Source organism: Galeopterus variegatus, unplaced genomic scaffold, assembly GCF_000696425.1.
Source record: "Galeopterus variegatus unplaced genomic scaffold, G_variegatus-3.0.2 Scaffold7623, whole genome shotgun sequence".
In the NCBI taxonomy this organism is placed as follows: domain Eukaryota; kingdom Metazoa; phylum Chordata; class Mammalia; order Dermoptera; family Cynocephalidae; genus Galeopterus; species Galeopterus variegatus.
This window is the reverse complement of record NW_007733734.1, coordinates 19,142-39,490: the sequence shown is the minus strand read 5'-3', so window position 1 is coordinate 39,490 and position 20,349 is coordinate 19,142. Positions and strand designations below refer to the sequence as shown.

General features: G+C 59.8%; 4 protein-coding genes across 4 annotated transcripts in view; all 4 read left to right on the top strand.

Moving 5' to 3' along the window:
* Positions 1–1,051: 1,051 nt before the first annotated feature.
* Positions 1,052–4,384, top strand: AZU1 (azurocidin 1). Its single transcript, XM_008592150.1, has 5 exons — positions 1,052–1,109; positions 1,490–1,646; positions 1,975–2,116; positions 2,755–2,988; positions 3,565–4,384. Exons 1-5 carry the CDS (start codon positions 1,052–1,054, stop codon positions 3,772–3,774), a joined length of 801 nt encoding a protein of 266 aa, XP_008590372.1. The 3' UTR covers positions 3,775–4,384.
* A 4,386-nt stretch (positions 4,385–8,770) lies between these two features.
* On the top strand, positions 8,771–11,347 carry PRTN3 (proteinase 3). Its single transcript, XM_008592149.1, has 5 exons — positions 8,771–8,804; positions 9,572–9,737; positions 9,897–10,038; positions 10,428–10,658; positions 11,177–11,347. The coding sequence occupies exons 2-5, from the start codon at positions 9,634–9,636 to the stop codon at positions 11,345–11,347; spliced, it is 648 nt and encodes a 215-aa protein (XP_008590371.1). The 5' UTR covers positions 8,771–8,804; positions 9,572–9,633.
* A 3,458-nt stretch (positions 11,348–14,805) lies between these two features.
* On the top strand, positions 14,806–17,162 carry ELANE (elastase, neutrophil expressed). Its single transcript, XM_008592148.1, has 5 exons — positions 14,806–14,872; positions 15,318–15,474; positions 15,740–15,881; positions 16,598–16,828; positions 16,962–17,162. The coding sequence occupies exons 1-5, from the start codon at positions 14,806–14,808 to the stop codon at positions 17,160–17,162; spliced, it is 798 nt and encodes a 265-aa protein (XP_008590370.1).
* Positions 17,163–19,153: 1,991 nt separating this feature from the next.
* Positions 19,154–20,349, top strand: part of CFD (complement factor D (adipsin)) — a 3,058-nt gene continuing 1,862 nt past the window's right edge. Inside the window, exons 1-3 of the mRNA XM_008592147.1 lie at positions 19,154–19,462; positions 19,864–20,020; positions 20,100–20,244. Of these exons, the coding sequence (XP_008590369.1) occupies positions 19,405–19,462; positions 19,864–20,020; positions 20,100–20,244 (360 nt within the window). The 5' untranslated portion in view covers positions 19,154–19,404. The remainder of the gene's footprint in view (positions 19,463–19,863; positions 20,021–20,099; positions 20,245–20,349) is intronic.

The following is a 20,349-nucleotide window of genomic DNA, read 5'->3' as shown; positions in this document are numbered from 1 at the left end:
ATTTTTATTTTTATTTTTATTTATTTTTTGTTTTTTTAAAAGATGACCGGTAAGGGGATCTCAACCCTTGGCTTGGTGTTGTCAGCACCACGCTCAGCCAGTGAGCAACCGGCCATCCCTATGTGGGATCCAAACCCGGGGCCTTGGTGTTATCAGCACCGCACTGTCCCGAGTGAGCCACAGGCCGGCCCCAGACTGGTGACAGTTGTACAACTCTGTGAAAATACTAAAAACCACTGAATTACACACTTTAAATGGGTGGATTGGGGCCGGCCCGTGGCTCACTCGGGAGAGCCTGGTGCTGACAACACCAAGTCAAGGGTTAAGATCCCCTTACCGGTCATCTTTTAAAAAAACAAAAAATAAATAAAAATAAAAATAAAAAATAAATGGGTGGATTGGTATGGTATGTGAATTGTATTCCTGTTAAAAAAGTAAAAAAAAAAAATAAACTTCCTAAACATCCATCGCCTGAAATTTTTGATACACAGTAGTTGGGCACTGGAATTTAGGGTGTTTGGGAACTTCATTTTGAAAGTTATATTTAGTCCTTTCTGTATTCGATATTAAATATGAATTTGAAATCTGAATTTTTCCATGGGACAAAAAAGTAAAAAAATAATAAAACACACACGCAGAGGCCCCAGGACTCAATCCCAGGCCTGCGACTCCACCACGCTGAGCTCCACGGTGTAGGCCCCGTGGGCAGGATGGAGCCACTGAGGCCGGCGTGAGGAGTGGCTCTCACTTTCGCTAACGCCCGTGGGTGCCTGCTGTGTGCCCCGCCGTGCCCTGGGCCTCAGCAGTCATTCATCCATCGCCCTCACCTGCACTTAAGAGATGTGGCCCATCCACAGAGGGAAACGAGACCAGTGTGGGGCTGTTAGGGGGCTCCAGCCTGGTCCTGGGGGCGGTTGGTGGTGGAGCCCTTGGGCAACTTCCCGTTTTCCCGTGGGCAGAGCTGGCCCTGTCCCAGGTGGGGGTCCTGCCAACGTCTGAGGTCCCCGGTATAAGGAGAGCCACCGCCTGCAGCCACCCTAGCTGCCGGGTCATGCCTCCGCTGAGACTCCTGGCCCTGCTGGCCGGCCTTCTGGCATCCTTGAGGGCTGGTGAGTGCCTCGGGGGTCCCAGGACAGGCATCCCCAATCTGTTCTGGGGGTCCAGGTGCAGGGGACAGAGGCCTGGGTGGGAGGGACTGGCTAGCCCCAGCTCCTGCTCCCCAAGAATCAAGTCACAGACAAGGAAAAGGACCTGGCCTCGTCCGTCACGCAGCCAACACTGGCCCTGGCCAGTCTTGGAAAGGGTGGGGGTGGGGAATGGGCCTGGGGGCACCTGTCCTCTTAGGGAGCAGGGGAGGGTGGGAGGGCAGGGTCTCCCCGGGGGCCCCATGGGGTGGCCAGGGCTGGGACTGGAGGGTCCTGGTGGCAGAGGGAGCCTCACGAGCCTCCTCACCAGCACCGTGTGAGGCCTCAAAGCTGCGTCCCCCCAGGCTCGGCCTCCCGCGCTGACATCGTGGGCGGCCGGAGGGCTCGGCCCCGGGAGTTCCCGTTCCTGGCCTCGATTCAGGATCGGGGCAGGCACTTCTGCGGGGGCGCGCTGGTCCATGGCCAATTCGTGCTGACCGCGGCCAGCTGCTTCCGCAACCGGTGAGGGGGTCCAGGGCAGGGGGCGCGGGGTGGGGAGCGGGCTTAGGGAGGAAAGCGGGGGGCCAGGGAAGGGAAAGGGGACCCCAAGAAAGGTATTGAAGGATTCGGATAGGGGGATGCTCACAGAAGAGGCGGGGGCTGGGGGCGAGCCCTGGAGGGTCTCTGTAAAACGAAGGGAGTTAAGGGGGCTTAGGAAGGAGGCCTCGTGATTACGCTCCCCCAGCCCCCACCTTATTTGCAAGCCTGGCCCCCTCCGCCAGTGCCCGGGCCCCAGGGTGCACATGAAGGTTGGGGGCTGTCCCCAGCCTGGTGTTTCCCCAATCCTTAGGAACCCTGGAATTGCCACCGTGGTGCTGGGAGCGTATGACCTGCGGCGTCGGGAGAATTCCAGGCAGACATTTTCCATCAGGACCATCAGTGAGAACGGCTACGACCCCCAGGAGAACCTCAACGACCTGCTCCTGCTGCAGGTGGAGACGCCCTGGGGGCGGGGGCGCCACCCGAGGGGCCTAAGGGAGAGGGGAGCTTACGTGTGTGTTTCCTTTGATGGTTTAAAACATACAGCAAACGTCCTGAGACACCCCACAGGCCGCTTATCTAGCCCCTGTGGGGGACGCTGAAGCTGTTTCCAAGGGTTTTTGTTATAACAGAATCACGGGGAACTCCTTCGTACGCTGTTCTTACAAAAATTCCTCCACCCCGGGCAACTAAAATGACCAGACCAATGTACCCTCCGCTACAGCAGAATTTAAAACTGCCCATTTTCCCACATCTTCACTGACATTGGGTATTATGATTTTTTAACTTTTTTGTGGCCGGCTGGCCTTGCTGTTTGTATCTGCACTTCCAGGGTAAGCCCTTTTGCGTTCAGGGTCTTCTTTTATGCACCAGACCACCTTTGTGGTAGGAATGATTTGTTATTCCTTTTCTGTGGGGGAGGAACCAGGGGCCCAGAGAGGGCTTTGGCCAGCATCCCACAGCAGGTTACTTCCCGAGCCGGGATTTGCACTCAAACCTCAAAATTCATGTTGCTGCCACTTCTGTCCCTAGCTGCGGCCCCGTGAGGCCCCCTAGTTCCTCTCTCCCCTGACTCAGTTTCCCTCCCTAGCTGGACCGTGAGGCCAACCTCACCAGCAACGTGGCGCTGGTGCCGCTGACCCAGCAGAATGTCACTGTGGAAGCCGGCACTAGCTGCCAGGTGGCCGGCTGGGGGACCTGGCGGACTGGGGGACGTCTGTCCCGCTTCCCAAGGGTCGTCAACGTGACCGTGACCCCCAAAGACCGCTGTCGCCCCAACAGTGTGTGCACCGGTGTGCTCACCCACCGGGGTGGAATCTGCCAGGTATGGCCGGGCCGGGTGCAGACCCAGCGTGGGCTCCTCATGGCGGGAGGAGGCGTCATGCGAGGACTCGAGCTCCCAGTGGCAGGAGAAAGCGAGTCCAGGTCAAAGGAGACTTGGGGTGCGGTGGGGAGCAGGATTGAGCATTTTAACTTGAGAAACAGAGAAACAGCACTTATTAAACACCTACCGTGTACCAACTCCTGATCTGGGGCCTGGGGACACCCCAGGGAACAAGACAGAGCAGGGCCTGCCTTTTTGTAGTTCCCAGACCCAGAAGTGTGGGGTCTGTCAGACATTGTGATTGCCAGGGGCCTCGGGGGGCACCTGACCCAGCCTGGGGGTGTCAGGAAGTTCCTGGAGTCATCTGGGACCCAAAATTCAACTTGGGGTTAGCCAGGCGAAGGCTGTGGGGAACAGCAAGCAGAGAGCGGGAACAGAGCGTGCAAAGGGCCTGGGGTTGGATTTGTGATTCCAGGAGCAGGAAGTTGTGGGAGCAGCTGTCTGCTCAGTGGTGCTGGCTGGGGGGCGGGGTGGAGCAGGGCCTGGGACACCCTGACATGCCTGCTGCCCACCCAGGGTGACGGGGGCAGCCCCCTCATCTGCAATGGTCTGGCCCACGGCGTGGCCTCCTTCACCATGGAGCCCTGTGGCCGGGGTCCCGACTTCTTCACCTGCGTGGCACGCTTCCGAAACTGGATCGATAGTGTCCTCAACCCCCGTGCTGGCCCGAGGGAAGCCCCGTCAAGCCGTGCGGAGCCTGTGACCTGCTGTGGAACCCAGCCTTGACCTTCGTATCCTGGGGCACTACGCATGTCCCCACACCTCCAGGCCTGCCCCCCGCCCCCAGCCCTTGTACTCGTGACTCTAATAAAGAAGCCATTTCTCCTCTGCTCCTGATTTCTGCTTCACCAGGGTAGACAGGGGCTGGGAGGGAGACAGGCCCCGTGGCTCTGGGGAGGGTGAATGGAACATTAGTCGGCATTAGGGGCATCGCCCCATGCGTGGTAATTGTACAGATGCTGAGAAACAGGGACTGTCGTTACGTCCACCTGGCAGAGGGGATGCTGAGTTTAAGAGAGGTTCGGTGACTCACCTGAGGTCACAGAGCTTGTGTGAACTTTGAACCCAGATCTATGCGATCCCGGGGCCCCTTCACCCCCTCTCCTTTTGGTGGAGGTTATTTTGTGCAGCAGCATGCACGGGAAACCTGGAAACAATATTGGCCACTTGGATCACAGACGGCTAATGTGCCTGATACATAAAGAGCTAAAATATGACCATTAAATAATAAGTGTAATTGTATATATAAGTGGTATAGATAACAATGTAGTTATGTCATATATAATTGTATTAAACTAGATAAAATGTCTTTATTAAAATAAAAATTTCAAACCCTCATATTGCATTTTACATGCAGTATTTTGAGTGTGTGTGTGTGTGTGTGTATTTTGTGGCTGGCTGATACAGGGATCAAACGCCAGACTTTGGTGCTATCAGGACCATGTGAATATATTTTTAACAACATATAATAACATATAATTGTAATAAGTTTAATATATAAAGAGTTTCTAGAGCTGGCCGGTCGCTCACTGGGAGAGCGTGGTGCTGACAACACCAGGTCAAGGGTTAAGAGTGAGCCCTGGGCCGGCCCCGCGGCTCACTCGGGACAGTGCAGCGCTGGTAGCGCCGAGGCCGCGGGTTTGGATCCTATATAGGGATGGCCGCAGACCACACCGTGCCGAGGGTTGCGATCCCCTTACCGGTTGTCTTTTAAAAAATAAAAAGGGATGACTGGTGCGCTCACAGCGCTCACTGGCTGAGCACGGTGCGGCTGGTCTCAAAAAAGGACAAAATAAAATAAAATAAAATTAAATTAAATTTAAAAAAAATAAAGACAGAATAATGACAGCCAGTAGTAAAAAAGGCTCAGGAATCCAGACGTCATAGGGCCCCTGCTGGAGACACGGCCGTTCATTGCCCAGATGACAAACCTGGAGTTGGGCGGTGGGATGGGTTCCAAGAGCGTGTGGTCCCCCAGGCTGGGAGCAGACTCTGTCCCAAGGGACCCCCCGCTGGGGCAGTTCCTGCCCGTCTTCCCCCAGCCGCGGCGCTCCCTTCCTGTCCTGAGCAGGGAGGTGCTGGGCTTGGGTCCACCTGGCAGCGGGTCAGCCCAGCTCGGGGTCCTGTGTGTGCACACTGCTGGGTGACATAGGCCCTGCGCCCTCTCAGGCTTCGGATTCTAGGGATACAGGTTGGGACCCCATCGCAGACACATCCCTCTGCCCCATGTCCCGCTATCCAGGCCCCGTTTCTCCCACCACCCCGCGTGCCACTCACTGATTCTTTGTAAAGCTGTTAGTTTTGTGAATTCTCCATGCAGATTGTGAAGTGTCTGGGGGGCTGACACATCACGTGAGAGGGGGCCACGGAGGGGTGCAGGTGGACGGGCTTGGGTTGGAGGCTAGAGGACCCGTCGGGGTGCCCAGGGGGTCTGGGGACCCGCATGTGTGCACGTTTGAAGGTCTCCAATTGGCACAAAAATATGCCCACTGCGAGGGCCCAGCCGTGGTGGGTAAAACAGACAACTTCCCATCACTCAAGAAAAGAGCCTCTTTCTTAAGGAGAAGAGAAAGCGAGACCGAGAGACAGAGAGACAGAGACAGACAGATGGAGACAGACAGAGACCGAGACGGAGAGAGGCCCCCGGCCCGAGTCCTCGTGCCCTCCCTGCCCTCGGTCTCCCGTCGGTCCTGGGGCCCCCATGGTGGCCGTTGCCTATTTCGCCACCACAGCTGTTGCAGGAAGGGGCCGAGGCCGCAGCCTGCAGCCCCACTTCCCTCAGCCGCCAGCCTGACCCCCGCAGAGGCCCCCAGAGCGCTCCGCAGCCCCCTCCCTGTGACAACCCCCCGGGCTCCCGTCCCCCCACCCCACCTCCGCGCCCTTGACGTCCTGTCCCCTCCACCCCCAGGAGCCACCCCCAGGTGCCCACCCCGCGCCCACCTGGCTCCGGGCGTCGGGGGACGCCACCTCCAGGAGGCTCCGTGTGAGCGTCGTCCTCGGGTGGAGGCCGGCGTTGAAGTGAGCACACGCACAGCCAGGAGCCCAGGTCCCCGCGCACCTCCCGGCCACTTGCTTGCCTGATGCAGCAGGGTTGCGCGTTTCCTTTCTTTTCTGTCTTCTGTGAGCAGCTTTATTGAGATGACTCCCCACGGCCCACCATCCCCCTGTGCAGCAGTTCAGGGGCATTGGCTACACTGACGCACCCCAGCGCGTCTACCTGACTCCAGAATGTTCCACCACCCAGAAAGGAAGCCGCGTCCTCCTCAGCGGTCACCCCCCAGCCCCTGGCAACCAGGAACCCACTTTCTGTCCCTGAGGATCGGTCTGTTCTGGACATTTCGTGTCAATGGAGTCACGCACTGTGGCCTTTTGTGTCTGGCGTCTGTCACTGTGCCGTGTTCAGGGTCCATCCCCGTGGCAGCATGTGGCAGAGCCTCGTTCCTGTTCCTGGCTGAGTGACGGTTCCAGCGCATGGAGGGGCCGAGCCGCGTGTGTCCGCCCAGCCGTGCACGGACATTTGGTTTCTTGTGCCTTTGTTTGTATTAAGTCATTTAACAGCCGCTGGGAGGTGGGGCTGTTCTCACCGTCCCCATTTGACAGATGGGGAAACTGAGGTGCAGAGAGGTGGTTTCCAGCCCAGAATCACAGAGCACAGAAGGATTCGAAGCCAGGCAGTGGGCACCGGAGCCCAGGGCAAGCAGCCGCAGGGGCCTCCCGGGGGACAGCCTGGAAACGAGGCAGAGCTACCCCGTCCCGCTGCCCCGATGCCCAGTGACGGGAGGAACGGCTGCGGAAGGACGTTCCCGTGGTCACGGGAGAAAGCACGCCACCGCCAGCAGTAGCCCTGCAGGCTGGCACCCGGGCTTGTCAGGCCCCACCCAGTGCCCAGCACTTTCCAAAAGTCGAATCCATCAACCACTCCATTATCATCTCCCTTTCCAGGTGGGGAAACTGAGTCCCGGCAGGCGGAGCAGCTCACCCCAGCTTGCGGAGGGCCCTCGTGGGTGCACATGGCAGGGCTCTTCCCCAGGGACGGGCAGGTGTCTGATTCTTAAAAATGCACCCGCGGAGAAGGGACGGGCTGTCCCTAGAGTAGAATTCCAGCCAACGGGCGCAGGAGGGATGAGGCAGCACAGCCACGCGCCCAACCCCGAGTCCTGGACGTGGGAGAAACGGGCTGTTTTTGTCTCAAAAGTTCCCCCACAAGAGACTTATTAAAGCCAGACAGGAGGATCCCAGCTCGACAGTGACGAACCCGGCAGGCGCCACCCCAACCAAGTGGTCAAGGCTAACACCGTCAGCATGACACACGTGGACACCCGAGCCTCACGACACGGTCCCAGGAGGACACGTGCTGCAGCTGTGGGGTCCCTCGGTCCCCCCTACAGAGTGACTGACCCGTTCTGCCCAACAGTCTCAAGAGGCAAGGAAGGGCCGAAGAACCGTCCCTGACCGGAGACCAAGGAGCCAGAAACACGACACAACGTGGGATCCTGGACCAGAAAAAGGACAACTGGGGACATTCAGGTCTGTGGATGAGGTCATCGTGTTGAATCGATGACCGTTCCCTGGTTTCCACCGCGGCCCCTCGGTTGTGTGAGATGACAACATTCAGGGAGCGGGGCAGGTGAACCGGGGGCCCTGTGGACTTCTGTAAACGTGAAATCATTTCAAAATGAAACGTTACAGTGGTGCTCACACCACGGTCAGGGGTTTGGGTCCCCACACTGGCCAGCTGCCAAAAAATAAAAATAAAAAAACTTAAAAAAGGAAAACGTTAAAAAAGTGGGTTTTTTTGTCCCCAAGTTTAGGGACCTCCTCTTTTAGGTTTAAATTTTTCATAATGATGAGTCAAAGAGAAGTGAAAAATAAATAAAAACAAAAAGAATAAAGAGTGAACAAAAAATAAAAACCAAAAAAAATTTTTAAAAACGAGTCACTTATAAATAAATAAATATCTCCTCTGCACTGTGGCTTCCCCCACCGGCACTGTGGACGCGGGGCTGGGCCACTCTCTGTGCCGGGGCGTCCTGGTCACTGCAGGTGCTGAGCAGCGTCCCCGGCCTCCACCCTCTCTGTGCCAGGAGCACTCCCAGTTGTGACAACCTCAAATGTCCCCAGACATTGCCCAGTGTCCTCTGGATGGGGGGTGACAGGATTGTGGCTTCATTGAGAACCACTGCCCTCCAGGAGAAACGTGAATCCTCAAGCTGGAGAGAAGGTGTTTCTGTGGGTCTCAGGATCCATGTGGCTCTGTCCCCCACCTTTCCCCCATTCCCTTGTCCTGTCCTGTCCCCAGCTAAGGCGGGCTTCACAGTGGTTTTAGGCTTGCCCCAGCCGCTGGACACACGAGCAATGCCCCATTCTGCTGGGACCATGCCGGGGAGGCATCTCCTTGGATGCGAGTGGGGGGCTTGTGTCACCCCAAGGGCTGTGGCCAGGCTGCCCATTTGTCCAGGGACCCCCAGCATGGGGTGCGCAGGAGCCAGCTTCTCACAGCCCCAGGGAAAATCGGGACCCTGAGCCTGAAGTCCCCTACATCCTGGTGTCTGGTTCTGACCCCAAACTCTCCGTGGCCCCAAGGTGGAAAGAGGAAGTGGGGACGCCTGGCCTGGCCACGGGACACCCCAACGACCTTCCGTGTGGAGGCTATAAGAGGAGCGGGCAGGGGGCACCCTGGAGCCAGACCATGGCGTGTCACCGCGAAGCCTCCGGTCCTGCCCTCGCCTGTGTCCTGCTGGCCTTGCTGCTGGGTGGTGAGTGAGGCCATCAGGCCATCCGCCCATCCGCGTGCACTCGGCTGATTCTGGGGGATTGTCGCCCCCACGAGGTCGAGTCCAACACCCTCCTGTCACAGCCGGGGGACCGGGGGACCGAGGCAGGCCCAGGGCAGGACTCCCTTCGCTGCTTGGGACTGATGCCTCCAGGGAGGAGAGGGTGAGAGAAAAGGGCAGCCCTGGGCAGCTCGACTCAGTTCCCCACCCTTAAAAATGGGCAGAAACCGGTGTTTCCCTGGGAGGGCGGCGTGGTGAGGATTAAATGTGACAAGCGACTCCCCGGACAGTGCCTGAGCCACGGTGAGCGCTCAGTACTCCTGGGTAGCCATGAATAAATGAAGTCGCTGAGTCGGTGACACTGGTGTCGGGGGAGAGCAGGAGCGAGGGACCCCTCCAGTCCTCACCTGAAGAGGATTTTCAATACCTCAGTTTGTCCTTCTGCAAAATGGGTCCGTGTGTCGGCTATTTTTGTTTATTTATTTTTTCTGCTTCTCAAAAACCTCCCCACCCTTCAGGACTAGGAGCCGGCCCCCAGGGACGATAGTCGTGCTGACCGCCAGGACCTGGTGCCCCCACCCCAGGCACGGAGCCCTGCTTCCCACCAGCCCACCGGGGCTGGGTGCCACGGGATGCCCATGATGCAGATGGGGAGACATAAGCTCAGAGCAGTCAGGGACTGCGTGGAGGTGGCCCAGCCGCTCTGCTGTCCCCCCAGACTGTGGGCTCTTACCACCCGTGTCCCGCAGGTGCAGCCCGGGCCGCCGACATCGTGGGTGGGCAGGAAGCGCAGCCCCACTCGCGGCCCTACATGGCGTCCCTGCAGCTGCTGCAGACCCCGGGCAGCCACTTCTGCGGGGGCACCTTGATTCACCCGCGGTTCGTGCTGACCGCCGCCCACTGCCTGCAGGAAATGTGAGCGGGGCCGCGGGGGAGGCCCGGCCCTGCCCAGGGGAGGCTGGCGGGCGGGGGGCCCTCCGCACGGTCCCACCTGTCCGGGGAGGGTCAGGCTCAAGCCCGGTTGATGGATCCCAAGCCCAGGATACCCCTAAAATGAGCACCCTGATCCCTCAGCCCCCACAACCAGGTGAGCATAGTGCTGGGGGCCCACGACCTGCAGACCCCCGAGCCCACCCAGCAGAGGTTCAGCATCACTCGCCTGTTTGGGAACAATTATGACCCGGAGCAGAGCCTCAATGACATCCTCCTTGTACAGGTTGGGGGACCTGGGGAGCTCGGAGGGGTGGGACCAGCAGGGCTCGTGGGTCCCCCATTCCTTCAGCAAACACCTATTGAACACCTACTGTGTACTAGGCCACGAGACTTTGTCCGCGTTCTTACTGGACCCTTGGGGCTTAGAACAAGACTTACACAGTTGGCACCCAATAAGTGCTTTGTGAATGAATGAATGTGATCATGAGTGACAAATGCCACAAGGGGAGGCCCGTGGGGTCCAGACAGAGCTCACAGCACGTGCAGAGGCCCCAGGGAGGCCCTTTGAGGCGATGGTGTGGTGGGAGGGGTCAGGAGGTGGGTGGGCTCGAAGAGGGGCTGGCCTCAGGGTCCTGGGGACAGGGTCTCACCGCTGCCCATGCCCCGTTCCAGCTGGACCGCCCAGCCACCCTCCGCGCTGAGGTCGCAGTGGCCCAGCTGCCGCAGCAGAATCAGCAGCTGCCCCAGGGCACCCAGTGCCTGGCCATGGGCTGGGGGCGCCTGGGCACCCACGCCGCAGTGTCCCGGGTCCTGCAGGAGCTCAATGTCACTGTGGTCACCTTCCTGTGCCGGCCGCAGAACGTGTGCACGCTGGTGCCCCGTCGCAGCGCTGGCATCTGCTTTGTACGTACCCCGGCCCTGGAGTGGGAGGGGCTCCGGGACCACCGTCCAGGGAAGGGCGACGGGGGGCCGGCGGGGCAAGTCCCACCTCCTGACCATGCAGCTGCGCTCGGTGCCTCGGCTCCTCACCTGGAAGGTGGCGCGTCCCCCGTGAGGCTGCAGCGGGGCGGGGCGGGGAACAGCCACGCCCAGGCACAGAGCAGACGCTCGCGCGTGTCCTGCCGCCTTCGTGGGTCTGGGGCCTTCTCTTCACCCTGAGCCCTCTCGGAGCACGGAGCACGGGAAGGCGTGGCGGACCCATCCTCCTCCTCCTGGGGCCCCACCCGCAGTCCAGCGGCCCAGGCATCCAGCAGGAGGCTACTAAGTGATCCCGTCCTCCAGAGCGGCCTCTCTCTCATTCACACGTTCTAAAGAAAATCTAGACTGGACACAGCATGTGGCCATCCCCAGCCCCCTTTCCCTGACACGGCCACGCCTCAGCCCAGCCTGGGTGACTGACCATCCCGTCCCCGCCCTCCCAGGGAGACTCTGGTGGCCCCTTGATCTGCAACGGCGTCCTGCAGGGTGTGGACTCCTTCGTGATCCAGGGCTGCGCGACCCGCCAGTACCCTGACTTTTTTGCTAAAGTGGCCCTCTACGTGGACTGGATACAGTCGGTGCTGCGCAGAGAGGGGGGCCACGGCAGTCCCTGAGCCGTCCCGCCCACGCACCCCCTCCCCAACTCTGAGGCCGGGGGACAAGCCCTAAAGGGAGAACTCTGGGCAGACGCGGATCTTTTCCTGAAGCTGCTTCTTCCTGCTTCTGCCCATGGACGGTCCTGGGGCTGCCCCTGCCTGTCCCAGTCACCATCTTCCTCCATCCCATGGGGCCATCGGGAGCCAGGCCAGCCCTGCACCTGCCCCAGACTGATGTCAATAAAAGTTGAAACCCCCTGTCTCCTGTCTGTCCTTCCCACGCAGGGCAATGGGGGGAGAGCTGCCCAGAGGGCCCCTGGATCCGAGTCCCCGAACCCCGGACTGAGGGTTGGGGGGAGTTGGAGCCGAGACCTGGAAGACCCAGGTCACAGTGGGTCTCACTGCAGATGCCCACAAAGGCTGCCAGCATGGCCCTGGGCAAGTTGCTACTCATTGCTGTGCCTCAGTTTTCTCATCTGGAAAACGGAGTCACCCCAGACATGTCCTAGAACGGACCCCGCCCTGACTCTAGGGGACCCAGCTCTGTGTCTCCCAGCTCGGGGGCTCCTTGAGGACCAGGTGTGATAACATGGGTTGGTCAAGGCTGTGACGGGGCCTGAAGGGCTCCTGATCCAGCCAGGGGCATGCAGAGGCACTGTCAAGGGGCCTTCCTGGAGGAGGTGGCAGTGCCCGAGCTGACTGCCAAAGTGTGAGTAGAAACTTAGAGGAGGCCCGCCAGGCAGGGGCACCGCCGGGGCGAAGACTCCGTCAGGAACCAACCAGCAGGGCGAGTGGGGTGGGGAAGGAGAGCAGTTGGGGGGATGAGGCCCGAGCAGTGGGGACACTTGCCGCAGCGGGGACACTTGCCTCAGCGAGGGCGCGGACTCTTTCTCATGGGAGAAGTAGGCAGGAAAGGGGTCCCCCTGGTAGCGGCGAGGCAGGCACAGAGGGGAAGTCTAAGGCAGGGAAGGGGGAGGGGTCATCATAGACCCCCCGTGGAGGGCGAGTGGCCACACACGCCACAGAGAGAGGCGCCGACTTGCTCCAGGACATGCTGCCAGGCGGAAGGCAGCACCTCCTTTACTGATTACTCGGCCGCCACCTGGTGGCAGCGTGCCAACTCCAGCCAGCGCAAGAACACCCAGGTCTGTCCCCTCTTCAACACTTTCAAACCTCAATTGACCACCCCCGCAGAGGAGCAGCATCGTCAGGAGCAGACCTGTGCGGAGACGCGGCTGAAGCGTGGGAAATGCATGTGGATGAATGTCAGGCGATGCCAGGAACTCCATGGTGGCTTCTGTGAGACCCAGAGGGACCCTTTGGTGCCCAGCATTGGGGAGTCAAAGACACTTGCTGGAAGGAATGTCGGAGGGAGCTCATTGATTGGAACAGAAAGACTCACCAAAGAAAAAACACACAAAAACCAGTTTTCTATGAGCTCATGTGAGTGAAAGATGATTCAGAGGAAAGTTCTGGAAGGAAGAGCACAAAGATCAAACCTGGGTGGGAGACCTGAGATTAGGCACCTGGGAGCGCCGGATCGATGTGTTAGGGGTTGGCTGGGGTTGCTGAGCTCCAGGGAGTGGCAGGGCTGCTGGCTGGCGCCGGTGGTTAGAGCGCAGCCTCGCGCCACCGAGGTCATGGGTTTGGATCCCCACGTCCGCCAGCTGCCAAGATTAAAAAAACAAAACAACATCGAATTCAGGGAACGATAGACCCACAGGAATAGTGGGTAGGATGCTCTGCAACTGAGACTGGAAGAGCCCCCCAGGGACTGAGGTCTCAGGCGGAAAATGGGCAAATCTATTTTCTTATTGGGGTGTGACTTAGACCAAGTAATGTGCACACGTCATAATCGTAGGCTCAATGACTCTTTGCCTGTGTGTAGCCCCGTTACCGCCACCCTGATCTTAGGACATGCCCAGCCTCCCAGAAGCCCCCACATGCCCCTCACAGCCTATGTCCCCCGGGCAATCACCGTCCTACCTTGCGTGGGGTGGTGGCTTAACAAACCCTTAGACAGCACCTTTGTATGTAAGAACTTTACGAATGTTACTTCATTTAATCTTTGTGACAATTCCATGAGAGGGAACCTACAACTTCCATTATACAGAGGAAAAAACCGAGTCACAGCGGGGTTAATTCAGTGGCCCGAAGTTACTCAGCGGTCGAGTGGTCACGACAGGACTGGGATGTGAACCCACAGTTGACACACAGCCGCCACGGCATGTGTGAGCAGAGTATACAAGTGGAGCTCCATAAGTGCAGCTGTGGTTCAGTCTGGTCTCCCTGTCAGAGCCAAGCCCCTTCCCTTCCAAAACGCGGCCTCCTTCACTTTCCCCATCCCCGGACTTGAAACGGAGCTGCGTACACAGCAGTGCTTGCTAAGCGCTCTACGGTGACGTTAAGGCAGCAGGGTGGGGACCCCGGCAGAAGAGGATGAGGCAAGACCAGTTCGTGGTGACCAAACTAGGGACAAAGGACTGAGCCTGCTGTGTGCTCTCCTGTGGGAGAGCAGGGCGGTCCTGCCCACACAAGAGGTATGGGGGTTCACCTGCCCAGGGTCGCAGATCGGGGGGACCCTGGGACGATATGACTCCAGCCCAGGCTCTGGATGTCCTCGCGTGCCCCTGCCCCGCCTGTTCCTGGAGACTGGTCCGTTGGGTCCCTCCCCTAAGCCTTGTCCCAGAGCCAGGAGGACGTTGTTTCTTGCGACAGCCCTGGCTGCGGCCGTTGCAGCGGGACCGTCCTCGGGGAGACTGGAAGAGGAACGGGGGTGGGGGCTGGGGCTGGGCCGTGGGGACCCCCCGCACGCTGCGCTCACGATCTGCCACCAGCCCCTCTGGGTGGAGGCTGTCGAGTCGCCGTCCAGCCGTGACTCCTGGGGGCGCGGGTTAAAATCACAGCTCTCGCGCCTCGCCCCTGAGTAGGCAACTCTCTCGAAATGCCTCAGTTCCCTCATGTCAAATGGGGACCCAGCAGTCCCCTGTTGCCCCTGAGGAATGTCAGGACAGTGCTGGGCACTGCGAATGCTCAATATGGTTACGTGTCACCGCGATTATAGTGGCCTGGGTAAACTGAGGCATGTGGGGTGTACCCAGTCAAGGTCCCTTAGGTCTAGCTTTGCCGGGTTTAGCAAAAATACAGGACGCCCAGGTAAATCTGAGTGCCAGAAAAGCAGACTAATTTTGTACACAAGTTTGTCCCATGTGATATTTGGGACACTCTTAAAGAAAAGTTGATGTTCTGACATTCGGGTTTAATTGTGCTTCCTGAATTTTATCTGGTGACCCTTCTCGAGCCTGCCCTGGCCTCTTGCACACCCCACCCCTCCTCCTCGTCACCCCCTTGTGTCCCAGGGGGAGGAAGTGGGGACACCTGGCCGGCCGTGGGGCAACCGTAACGGACTCCCTCATGGGGTATAAGAGGGGCAGGGTGGGCACGGGGGGCAGAGACCCCAAAGCCGCAGCCCCACCATGACCCCCGGCCGCCGATCCTCCAGCCCTGCCCTTGCCTGTGTCCTGCTGCTCCTGCTGCTGTGTGGTGAGTGGGCCCCTGTCCTGAGTCCCGCCTGTCCATCTGTCCCTCGGTGTCGGTTACCACCTCCTCACTGTGCCCTCAGTCAGTGTGTCCCCTCATCCTCGTGGGGAGGTGACAGCTGGGATGAGGAGACCAGAGGGTAAGACTGAGGTTCCGAGCGGCTAGGCTGCCACCAGACACCCAGAGCTGGGGTTTGAACTTTGCGGGCACTGGGCGCCCTCTGGGGACTCGGAGCCTGGTTCAAGCCCAGACTTGCCTGCGCCCTGGCAGGAGGTCCGCAGGCAGGTCCCTTCGCCTCTCTCTGCCTCGGTTTCCTCATCTGGGCAACAGGGGGTGTGAAGAGTCCTGACCCGGCTGCTTCCTGGTGGGGGCTCAGGGGGCCAAGTGTCCAGGCAGGGAGGGGCTCCTTAGCAGGCACTTACCACCCCGCACCCCTGCGTGTCCCCAGGCCCTGCGCTGGCCTCAGAGATTGTGGGTGGCCAGCCAGCCCGGCCGCACGCGTGGCCCTTCATGGTGTCCCTGCAGCGGCGCGGAGGTCACTTCTGCGGGGCCACCCTGATCGCCCGGAACTTCGTCATGTCGGCGGCCCACTGCGTGAACGGCTTGTGAGTCTCCAGGAGCCCCCAGTCCCCTACTGGACCCTCAGTTTCCACGTCTGTCAGCTGGGGGGGTGAGACCAGGGACCCGGGGCTCCTCCCAGCGGGCCTGTCCTGTGCCACAAGGACCTCCCTCCAGTGCCCTTTTCCCTCTAGGCCCGTAGGGCACAAGCCTCCCTCAGGCACATAACGTGGAGGCACCTCCCAGGCTCCGGGGTCCCTCCGAACCTCTGGGGCCACCCCAATTGCCTCCTCCCCTCCCCCCTGCCTGCAGAAACTTCCGGTCGGTGCAGGTGGTGCTGGGTGCGCACAACCTGCGGCAGCAGGAGCCCACCCGGCAGATGTTCTCCGTCCAGCGGATCTTTGAAAACGGCTTCGACCCGTCGCGCTTGCTAAACGACATCGTGATCCTCCAGGTGCGACCGGCGGGGGCAGGGAAGGGATGCCCAGGTAGGGCAGCAGCAGGTGCAAAGCTGGGGACACGTAGCGGCAGATTGTAGGATCCACAGCGACAGACCTGGGGTGAACCTGGGCCCCAAAGCGGCGGATGATCCCCCTCTGTGCCTCAGTCTCCACCTCTGTGAAATGGGGAAATGAACACCCCACAGGCTGCCGAGAGACTGAGCGAGACAGTGCGGGGAAGCGCTGCACAACTGCCGGTCAACACACCGTCGGGGTTGTTATATGCTGTGCCCCTCCACTCACCAGTCCTGTGGCCGAGGCAGGGACAGTCCCTGTCCTTGAGAAACGGGGCAAAAGTCCCCACCTTTGGGGCAGGAGGGAGACGGAAAGCAGAAACTCCTCTGCACCCCAGCACCTGCTTGTGAAGTTACTATTGTTCTCTGGGAAGGCTTAGCAGGGTTTTATTGTGTTATTGAGCACTTACTGTTTACTGCACTCAAGCCACATCCAGTTTGACCCCCAACAATGCCCTGAGCCACTGTGGTTGCTCTCGCTTCCCAGATGGGGAAACTGAGGTTCAGGGTTGGGAGCAGCTTGTAGGGTAGGTGTCCCGCTCCGTGAGATCCCAGAACCATGGTGGAAACTGATGGGGAAACTGAGGCCCAGGGAGGGGAGGGTGGTCACCCACTGCCTCTCGTGACGCTTGGGTGCCCTGTCCCACCCGCCACAGCTCAATGGGTCTGCCACCATCAACGCCAATGTGCAGGTGGCCCGGTTGCCAGCCCAGGATGAAGGTGTGGGCAACGGGACACGGTGCCTGGCCATGGGCTGGGGCCGGCTGGGCACGAACAGGCCAGCGCCCAACGTCCTGCAGCAGCTCAATGTGACCGTGGTGACGTCCCTCTGCCGCCGTACCAACGTGTGCACACTGGTGCGGCGCAGGCAGGCTGGCATCTGCTTCGTACGTACCCTGCCTCCCCACCCGCCATGGCTTCGGGGACTGCAGTCCGACCCCAGGAAGCACTCCCCAGCCCTGCAGGGCGGTGGGTGGGTGGGAGGTTTGTAGTCCAGCCTTCTGATCTTGTCCTCCACAGGGGGACTCTGGCGGCCCCCTGGTCTGCAACGGGCTGGTCTACGGAATTGACTCCTTCATCCGAGGAGGCTGTGGCTCTGGGTTCTACCCAGACGCCTTCGCTCCAGTGGCACAGTTTGCAAACTGGATCAACTCCATCATCGGCCGCCAGGATGACGGCCCCCCTCCCCACCCCAGGGACCCTGCTAGCAGGACCTTCTAAGGGCTGTCTCTGTCGCCCCACCCCAGCTGTCCACAGCCACACTCTCCAGCACACGCCACAATAAAAAATCCTCTGTTTTGTAGAACGTGTCTGGTCATTGGCTGCGCAACTGAGTGTTGAAAATGTCAGTAGGGTGTCTTGGGCATCTCTTGAGTACGCTGCCACCAGGTGGCGGCAAAGTCAGGGCGTGGGGCAAGATGTGAATCCCTCTCTCACTTTCTACAAAAGGATCCCAGATGCCATTTCTGGTTTCTGTCCTTTAAAACCCACTTTCACCTAATTAGCATGGCAGGTGTGATGCCGTAAAGCCGTGTAGCCGGTGTTCATCGAGCACTGACAGGGTACGGGAATCGTTCCGAGTCTTTGCAGGTGTTCACTCTTCCAGCCCTCTCCGCAGCCCTCAAGGCAGGTCCAAGGAGGTGGAAAGTGTGGTCAGGAGCCTGGGTTTGGGGGGAGGCAGCATCGATGTTTCCCAAGGCAACCCCCAGCCCTAATGGAGGTCGCAGCCCCAGGACTATGGCGGACATGGCCTGTGCCAGCCTGCGGCTCACAGTCTGATGGGGGAGGAAACAACCCCCCAAGCGAGCAAAGAACAGAAACACCATCAGGCAGCACGGGTCCCGCCCCCGCAAAAAGCCTGGAATAAACCTCTCCCCCTCTTTGCTCCCTGTCCCAAGGCCTCCCCGCCCGAGCTCACCCACCTGCGTCCCACTCAGGGCCTTTGCCTGTGCCGTTCCCTCCACCCGGCCTGCCCTTCCCACAGATTGTCCCCTGGGCAGCTCCCCTGTCTCATGTCCCCTCAGGTTCCAGCTGCACAGAGGCGACCTGTGCTGTTTCCACTTAATGATTCCCCCTGGACGTCTTTCCACCTCGACGCAGCATCTGGGCCCAATTCCTAACATTCTTATTTACATAATCTGGACCCCCCATATCCTAATAGGCTTGTTTGCTTGTTTTGGCAGCTGGCTGCTATGGGGATCCAAACCCTTGACCTTGACGCTATAACAGGCGCTCTAACCACCTGAGCCAACCGCCAGCCCCCTAATGGGCTTTTGTTCAGTTTTGGGTCTTAATAAGGAAACGTGTTAGGATCTAACAAATCACATCTGTCATATTATTTTCTGTTCTTCTCTGCATGTACGAAATAGTCCATGGCGAACAGAAGTAGAGGGAAAATATTGTGCCCTGTCCCTGCTGGAGGTGTCTGAGGTCCTCCCCCCCATGCATGGTGCCCGTGTCCTCTAGACCCAGCACCTGCACCCCATGGGTTCCTGAGGTTCTGACCCTCACCTCACAGGGGGCCATGTGACCCAGATTCTGCTCATCACAACCTGCCCACAGTGAGTGTTTTGGGAGGGAACATGTGACCCAGGCTCAGCCAATCAGAAGCAGATCTGAGACTGGCTGGAGGATGGGGAATTTTAGGAGGGACTGACTGAGCCACTGGGGTGAATCTGGGGTCCCTAAAACCATAATAGAGGATGCTGGTGAAGAGAGAAGCCATCAGAGAGGAAAGGAGAAAACAGAGGCAGACACCCAACATTGTTCAGGCACCTAGATCAAGCCACACCTGATGGCAGATATCTCTGAACTTTCCACTTAACGTTGTAATAAAAAAAGCTCCACCCAGTTTGACTTGGTTTTTCTGTCACTTGCACCCAACAGTCTTTCCAGCTGCCCCTACGTACCACCTTTCCAAAATTCTACTTTTTTGGGTGTCAGGGCCCAGAGGCCATAGGGACAGGGACAAGGGTGTTGGGTAACCTTCTCCCAACCCCCACCAACCTTTTCTCCCTGTTGGAAGAGGAAGAAAAGAAGGGAGGGGTAGGAAGATGAGGAAATGGGTTGTTTACAGCCTGCGGTCTCCAGCTGCTATTGTGAAACTTTGGGGTTGGAAGGACACTCTGGGTCTGGGTGGGAGACTGGGGTAAGGGCCGGGGGTGAGTCTAGCCCTCCCCTCTGCCTCCTGCCCATCCAGGGGCTGCCCCCCACCAGGGTCAGCACTGGGCGAGACTCACAGAGGCAGGAGGGACCCCCAGCCGCCCGTCTACTCTTGGTGGGAGTCCAGCAGGAGACAACCCACCCCCCGGGGAGAGTGGACGCGGCTGGGCGGATTCCCCTTTCCCCAGCTGGGCTGCTGCCCCCTGGCAAGTGGAACCGTGGGAGCTGCCCACCCCCTCCCATCCTCATAAAAGCGCCCCCAGGGCCCCGCCTGGGTCAGTGTCCAGGACACAGCGGTTTCATGATGCACAGCTCAGTGTTTTTGGCGGTTCTGGTCCTCCTGGGAACAGACCTGTGTGGTGAGTGGACCCGGGCCTGGGGCAGGTGGCGGGGTAGTGTGTGTGCTGCAACCTGCAGGAGAATCAGCCCCCCTCCTGCAAACAGAACTGTCCCCCAGCCCCACCAGGTGGGCAGAAAGGCGGGGCACAGTCCCCAGAAATGGAAGGGCTCTGAAAGCCGAGGAACTCGCCAAACTTGGGGGTCTGAAGTCTGAGCTTTCTCATCTGAAACCCTACGGTGGAAAACGTGGCTTGTGTTGTAATTGGAAGGCTTTAGGGCAGGATGTGGCTCTATCTGCCCCAGTCCCCCCGGTCCCCCATCTGTTCTGCCTTCTGGGGCTTCCCAGCCCCTCACCCCTTGGCCCAGGCTCCGGCCACACCCAGACCTCTCGCAGTCCTCACACCCGCCCCTCCACCCACAGCGGCGCAGCCCCGCGGCAGGATCCTGGGCGGCCGCGAAGCCGAGGCCCACGCGCGGCCCTACATGGCGTCGGTGCAGGTGAACGGCCAGCACCTGTGCGGCGGCGTCCTGGTGGCCGAGCAGTGGGTGCTGAGCGCCGCGCACTGCCTGGACGACGCGTGAGCGCGGGGCACACAGCGCGGGAGGGGGCGGGGGGAGGGGACGCGGCAGTGACCGTGGGCCCCGCCCGGTCCGCAGGGCCGACGGAAAGGTGCAGGTGCTCCTGGGCGCGCACTCCCTGTCGCAGCCCGAGCCCTCCAAGCGCCTGTACGACGTGCGCCGCGCGGTGCCCCACCCGGACAGCCGGCCCGACACCATCGACCACGACCTCCTCCTGCTGCAGGTCGGCCAAGTCTAGCCGCAGCCCCTCCTGCTGCACCGGGGACCCCCACCCGAGTCTAGCCGCAGCCCCTCCTGCTGCACCGGGGACCCCCCCCCCAGTCTAGCC

Excerpts from the sequence above, each read along its gene's own strand:
- AZU1 (XM_008592150.1), top strand. The coding sequence starts at position 1,052 with ATGCCTCCGCTGAGACTCCTGGCCCTGCTGGCCGGCCTTCTGGCATCC. Across the intron at positions 1,647-1,974 it reads GCCAGCTGCTTCCGCAACCG|GAACCCTGGAATTGCCACCG; the intron begins GTGAGGGGGTCC and ends CCCAATCCTTAG. Across the intron at positions 2,989-3,564 it reads ACCGGGGTGGAATCTGCCAG|GGTGACGGGGGCAGCCCCCT; the intron begins GTATGGCCGGGC and ends CTGCCCACCCAG.
- PRTN3 (XM_008592149.1), top strand. The coding sequence starts at position 9,634 with ATGGCGTCCCTGCAGCTGCTGCAGACCCCGGGCAGCCACTTCTGCGGG. Across the intron at positions 9,738-9,896 it reads GCCCACTGCCTGCAGGAAAT|CCCCCACAACCAGGTGAGCA; the intron begins GTGAGCGGGGCC and ends CTGATCCCTCAG. Across the intron at positions 10,039-10,427 it reads ATGACATCCTCCTTGTACAG|CTGGACCGCCCAGCCACCCT; the intron begins GTTGGGGGACCT and ends GCCCCGTTCCAG.
- ELANE (XM_008592148.1), top strand. The coding sequence starts at position 14,806 with ATGACCCCCGGCCGCCGATCCTCCAGCCCTGCCCTTGCCTGTGTCCTG. Across the intron at positions 15,475-15,739 it reads GCCCACTGCGTGAACGGCTT|AAACTTCCGGTCGGTGCAGG; the intron begins GTGAGTCTCCAG and ends CCCTGCCTGCAG. Across the intron at positions 15,882-16,597 it reads ACGACATCGTGATCCTCCAG|CTCAATGGGTCTGCCACCAT; the intron begins GTGCGACCGGCG and ends CACCCGCCACAG.